Genomic DNA, 6,887 nt, shown 5'->3' with positions numbered 1-6,887 from the left:
CTACAAGGATTTCTGTGAGTGTGTGTGTGTATGTGTAGGCGTGTGTGTCTCTGTCCCTCCCCCTTTCTCTCTCTTTCCCTCACTCTGTGTGTATTTTGTGTTAATCCTGATACAAATAGGTTTTCGGTCAGTGCTGGTCAAATTTGGCGCAACGCAAGTGAAAACAAATACAAATAACAAACATATGAAACCATAAACACAACAACGACAACAATTTTAAAACGATTTTCTAATCAAAACACATTACTTCACAGCAAAGAGAGAGTCATCTCATACATTGTTTTACCAGAGCTCATGGCATATGAAAATTTAATCATGCGCAAGCCACAAAGTTTTGGTTTGCATATTCCAAATGTACCCTGTCTACCTAGACGTGTTTTTAATGGGTATATTGCCCATTTACATAAATATAATATCTCTATATCGTAATTATCAGATCAGTTGATGGGCCAAGTTTAAGATATTTAAATATGTTTCGAATAATTGCTAGCAGTTGAAAACTCGTTGCTGAATACAAAGCAGCGTCAAGCCTGTCATATCTGCTGAGTGCGTAAAATATATTTGCAACAAAAATCATAGACGTCAGATTGTTATCATTGTCCACTTACCCTCTACCCCATATATCCAAGAACTTTATCATGAACTGGCATACTTATATTATATGATTGATTTTGCAAGGCTGTTGAATTCATTAAATTAGTTAAAATCAGTTTTCTCTTGCCAATGCTGAAAAACTAACAAATATAAATATTTGGAAATTAAAATTTGGAAATTAACACATAAATAAACCAGATATTTCCTGGCATCTCTCTCTCTTGTGTCTGCAGCACTCGCAATTTGAAAACATCATTTGTTAGCCGCTCTAAATAGGTGCAGGGCTCAAATATATAAGTATTCTGCTGAAAATGTATAAGTATTGTGTGATAGCTCTGAGTGTGTGCGTCGATGATGCATGCACGAACGACCACAAAAATTTCATTAGACGAGTAAATTATTTACAAAACAATTTGGCCAAATATAAAAGTGGGAAGCATGAAGTGGAATGTGGCGATAATCCTCCGATGGTAGCTAAAATTATTATTCTTATTTGTTTACACTAAGCTCATTAAAAGCGAACGAGATGCTGAATTTGTACGTTACAAAGAATGTTCCTCGGAAATATCTAAAGAGCTCCTACTGTCCATATAGACAGCTGCCAGCACTAGTAACACAAACTTACAACATAAATCAATGCATCGAAATGCAAAGATAGGCACACACACAAAATCAAGTCACATGCTGGGAATTTACCGTTGTGACTGTGAAAGGAAGTGTATACAGATATATCTCTCAATTGAATCAATCGAGGTTTAAGAGTATAAATATCTTTATGTGACTATTTACTATTCAAAAATGCAATTGAGCTCTGAATCATCGATGGATAAGGTAGTACTTAGTTAGTCTCCCATAAACGAGTATAATCATTCGTAATCTTAAACTGAGCGTGAAACAAACAAGTTTAAATATTCGAGATTCTGAATACAAGTAGCAAACAATTTGTGAGGTCGAGGCCCGTGGCTGATGTGCCTTATACCGTTCATAGCGTTTGTCGAAGGGAGCGTGGTGTAAAAATGTAAATCTCTCCGGGCCTGCCTTGAATGATTTAGATAAACCGCTTTGTCGATGCATCGAAATGTCCATTGCAGCAGTTAAACGCTCTGGAGCGTACAACGGCGTCGGACGCCACAGGCATTTGCTTTGACAACTAACTGGATGACTGCACAGATCCGCCAGCCAGCCATTCGAACACGTACCAGGGCATACAGACACAGGAGTACAGCCACAAATATGGCTGAAAATTCTAGCTGGCAGCTGGAGGACGAGTTACATTTGGCAGCCCGTCCAACAGTACTTGCCAGGGAGCACTTCAATACGATGTCAATAAATTATGTAGTGGATTTTCAGCGAGGCACACACATTAAAGCGAAACCTGTGCTCGTGTTCTCCTCATTGTTGTTGTTCTCGCTGTTGTTGTTGGTGTTTTACATATGCAACATAAGTCGCCTGATTTATGTTCGTTATATGAGGACGACTCAAAAGGGAATCAAATTCGAATGCTTGTGCCTTGGCAGCCTTGGTCCCAATAAATTATAGATGTCGAGCGACAAATGCAAAGAAATAAATGTAAAAAATCAAATCATATTTCTCCACATTAAAAACCCATACAACAATAACAAGAGCAATATTCCGGCCACACAGCACATTACAAGCCATAAAGAAGCGCATCAGCTTGCTGTCAGGGCCATCCAATATACTCCGACCAGGACCAGAGCAAATTCCTCGCCAAAATGCCAGCTTTTTTTTTATTGGCTGCGCTCAGCGCCTCAAAGGTGCACAAATTGTAGTGGGCTTTTAAGCGCCGACGCATTTCGTCGCAAAAAAAAGTAAAGAGAGAGAGGGAGAAAAAAATGCGAAAATGTAACTCAAAGCAAATTACGCTGACAAATGAAAATGTCACAATGATGATAATTTATTTTGCCTTTGTCAATGGCCCCTCGCACCAGCTGGCACACATTCCTCCGGCATTCTAGCTTTCATCTGAAATTGCCAGACCGTACATATGCCAGCTGCTGACTAGCAGCCACACTCTCGCCCTCCATCTCTCTCTCTCTCTCTCTCACTCTTTCTCTCGCTGATCGGGGCCATAAGCCCTGCGCAATTAAAACTAAGGTTGGGCAATTCCCAAACCAGAACATGTCCGCACTCCAAACGTGGCTATGCACTTCCTTCAAGCATTTTCGGTGGTTCGTGGAAATGTTTTGTATATGTTCTTCACAGCCGAATTTCTATATGAGGCGAATATATACATTGTTATTCTGAATAAACTTTATATATAGACTGAATCGTAATGTGGGCAATAGATAACAAAAAAGTACGCAAGCTCTAGTCAGGAGAGCTCGACTAGAAAATACCGGGAACCCCATTCAGTTTGCATACTACTTAGCTCGAGATTCGAGCATAGGTATGCATACTTATAAGCCCACGCAGTTACACGTGTAGACGCACATTTAAGAATCTAAAGGTGAAGACCTAATACACCAACCGGAGAACGTATGAGTAATGGCAAATTTATACAACATTAAACAGTTGCGATTGTATGTAATTTTATCAATTCAAGAAAAAATGAACGGATTTCAATGTATAATATTTTGAGGCTTAAACCTATGTTATCCATATTAACTTACTTTTTATATACATATTTATAATTATTTTTTATATACATATTTATTTATATTTGTAGTATGCAGGCATTATTTATTTATTCAAAGGCGGTCCAGTGGATGAAGTCTATTGAGTCTTAGTCTGTTATTACTAATTTTTTGTTTTGTATTAATTTACTTATATTATTTTGTTGTTGTTTTATAGCAAATGATAATTCCAATAAAATATTTGAGAGACTGAATACTAAATTATATCTTAAGCCTCTATATAACAAGAGCTCTGAGATTGACAGACAGTAAATCAACAGAGCTGTTGTTTCATTTTTTCTTTGCGGGACTACCCTTTATTTCTTATTTTTTTAACTGTAATATACGTTAATAATAGTTAAAAAATAAATAGGTTAAATTTGTTAAGTAAATAACTAATTATTTCGATTGAACAGGGTACTCCACTTTCGTCGTACTTTCCTGTATAGTATTATTTCGAGTTCCGTTTCTTTGTGCGTTCTGGCAAAAAAGTTTACGCTTCATATGCGCTGAGTGTTCCTGGCCGTGCCTGACGTTTTCCAGCCAATTCGCCTTGACGCGTCTTGGGCTATTAAACTTTTTGGCATGATATTGCCGTTATTTGGCTTGTGGAGCGAAGCCTGGCTCGGCACATAGCTGAATACAAATATATGTACTTACTTGTCATATAATAAACTTTTATGCTAACGGCTGCTGATGTCTTACCGGTAGGGCGCACACATGGCCTGGGTAGGAAAGCGGGGAGGCAGGAAGGCAGGAAAGCGGGATAGCGGGATAGCAGGAAACAATGGGGACAGGACAGCACTTTATGCGCATTCTGCACCGTCCTGGACTCCGGCATCCCGCTGAGTCCAGCCGAAAGTTTACATTCTCTTCGGCTGCTACTTTATTAGGCTGAAAAATGAAAACGCGTTCGCAACAGGACCTCGCCTCCTGTACCATTCCGTTGTCTATTATGTGCAGCCGTTAAGATATCTGTGTGCCAAATATTTGCATAAATCTTTTTCCACTGCGAGTCCCCGTGAGCTCCTTCCCAAGCTTACTTGTTCGCAGACCATATATTACCCCGGACGCAACGTGCATGTAATTTATTATAACTTTTCAGCCCGACGATTAGAGTGTCGGCGGAATTAAGAATGAAACGGCAGAGCGTATGCAGTATTTACCATTTTCATAATAACTAAAAACTTTATTTAAATATTTGCGGTTTTCATTATAAACGTAGTTAATCCTAATGCATGTTAACGCTCTGCTGGCGCTACTCACTTAAACATTAAAACAACTTTATAATCCATTATAATGCGTTCTCATTTTGTTTGTAACAAAATATCATCAACGTCATCATTATTTGCTTGTCTGACATTTTTATATTTGTATGCTCATAGTTTTATTTAGTGATTTTATGTTTATCGCTGTTCATATTATTATTATGTCTGATTATAATACTCGATATTACTCTTATACATACACATACAGGGCTTACATACGTACTACATAGATGTACTCTCTGCTCTTAGCTGCATATACTCATGTTTTGTTTTTGTTTGTTTTTGTTTATATATGTATGTATTCGGTTTCGGATTCGGTATTTGTTTTTGTTCTCGCTTTCGCGCTTATGTTTATAGCAACATTTGCATATACTCATTAAACATTCCTTTAAATGTCGCGACAATCTTCGCTGGCGCACATTTATAATTTTTAATTATTAATATTAATATTTATGACAGCAATTGGTTTTTCTTTTGGAAATGGTCACACGCACGACTACCACATCTAGTTGTATAAAGCAGCTTTAATTTATTCGAATACATACATGTCATATATGCGATTTTATTTACAATTTTCAACAGTTTACAGTTTAATGCCCGGCCATGCCCCGGCCATCGCATTTAATAGTCGACCGGCCATTAAAGCGGACAGTCGCATGCATTTTTAAATGGGAGACATTAAGTGGCGCAGGGGACCGCCGGGCAGGAGGCGGGCGAGGCTATCCTGGGAATAGGAGTACCTGGGCAACCATGTGCCATCGATCCAGGACTGAACGGAACAGAGCAGAACAGAGCAGAACAGAGCTAAACTGAACTGAAGTGAACTGAATGCCTGGGTGCTACTTGACTGAAACGAGCTGTTTGGCAAATATAAATGCAAATATTTTGTTGACAGCCATTGGCAAAGTGACTTGCAGCTTTCTGGGGAAATACGGCCGGACACGATGAAGTTGTGACTACAAATAAAGCAAACTGCAGACTTTCGGGACTGTGCGCACACACAGAAAACTTTGCGGAATACTCAAGACAGGCGCATGACATTTTGGAGGAAGGAGATAAGAGCTCCGTATCCTGCCGAAGGAACACAACATATGGCTGGAGAATGTTACCAAACTCTGCACAGACTCGGGCAATGTAAGAAGGGGGAGATAACTGATAGTTTAAGATGGAAGAGGCAAGCGAATAAATTTTGTGCTGACAAGCGAAGAGCCTTTCAAATGCAGCCCTGGTAATAGGAACATATAACAATATACTGGATGAATAAAACTGAATATTTAGCCTTGCAGCTGCACCTGATTAGGTACGGGCAGTAATAGTAATCGTAAGTATTTACATTGCTTATGAAATAGGTCTACAGATATATACAAGTGATTATCATGGAACATGCCCAAGCTACTGTCGATCGTAAGCTGCTTACAGAACTCAATATATACAACGAACACTAGCTTTAGTTGGCTTTCGAGTATTTACTTATTACTGACCAATTCTGAATCTGAACCCGAATGGTTACCTCTATTAGTGAGTAGCATATATGATTTACACATTATTTAAGTTTCTTCGATTACTTAACTTTCTTACATTATTCTACTAATGGGTCTAGTGCTGGCATATGGCGTTAGGTAAGAGTACTATGTACACAGCTGTACCCAGCTCCAGCTAGTCCCAGCCCACTAAATTATACACGCACCTACTTACAACTTAGAGAGTATTCGAGAAGCAGTCGCTGCAGCAGGCCGGAGCAGTCGTCGACGAATCGTATGCAGCGGCTCATCATTAGCGTAATTAGCTTACCTTTCTTGTTTTAGTATTTGGCATTACAGCTGCGGCCAGTGGCACCGGCGCAGCCTCTGCTGCACTGCGTCATCTGCAACGTTTGAGCGACAGCCAGGCCTCACATCTCGATTGCCCTCTAGTGGGCAGCCCACTTAGTTACGTACTGCTGCTTGGCTGGCGGCGCATTGGCGGTGGCGTTTCTGTGGCGCTTCTAACCGGGCAGCTTTAATTTATCACCGCGCAGTTGTTCTGCTCTTATTGACATGGTTGCCCGAGGTTGACGTCGTCCGCTGGCCAACATGGTCGCGGTTAGGGCAGCTGCTGTTGCAGTTGCAGTTGCTGTTGCTGTTGCTGTTCCTGTTCGTCTGCGCCGCTTGACTCTGCTCCGGTGGTGCTCTGTCTTCTTGTGCCTCGCGCCCACCTCTGCCGCCTCCTTGTCCCTGGAGCAGCAGCGTGCAGCAGGCCTCCAACAATACAAATGCCGCAACCATTGTGCTAATTACTTTGACTGCCTGCGTTGCCTGTTTCGTGTGGCCGGCCCAGGCCAAAGCGACGGCAGCTGGCGCCGCATTCGTTTGCATGGCTTCGGGTCGCTCGCCTGTGCGAAATGAGCAAACAC

General features: G+C 40.7%; 1 protein-coding gene across 4 annotated transcripts in view; it reads right to left on the bottom strand.

Moving 5' to 3' along the window:
- Nucleotides 1-4,381: 4,381 nt before the first annotated feature.
- dpr10 (defective proboscis extension response 10) overlaps nt 4,382-6,887 on the bottom strand; it is a 51,034-nt gene continuing 48,528 nt past the window's right edge. For all 4 annotated transcript variants that reach the window (XM_089258883.1, XM_089258884.1, XM_018102584.3 and 1 more), the window contains one exon: nt 4,382-6,866. In XM_089258883.1, the coding sequence (XP_089115009.1) occupies nt 6,502-6,866 (365 nt within the window). In that variant the 3' untranslated portion in view covers nt 4,382-6,501. The remainder of the gene's footprint in view (nt 6,867-6,887) is intronic.

This window comes from Drosophila navojoa, chromosome 4, assembly GCF_054131105.1.
Source record: "Drosophila navojoa isolate 15081-1374.11 chromosome 4, UAZ_NAV_1.0, whole genome shotgun sequence".
In the NCBI taxonomy this organism is placed as follows: Eukaryota; Metazoa; Arthropoda; class Insecta; order Diptera; family Drosophilidae; genus Drosophila; species Drosophila navojoa.
Note: the sequence above shows the minus strand (reverse complement) of the source record. Positions and strands in the feature narration are given on the sequence as shown.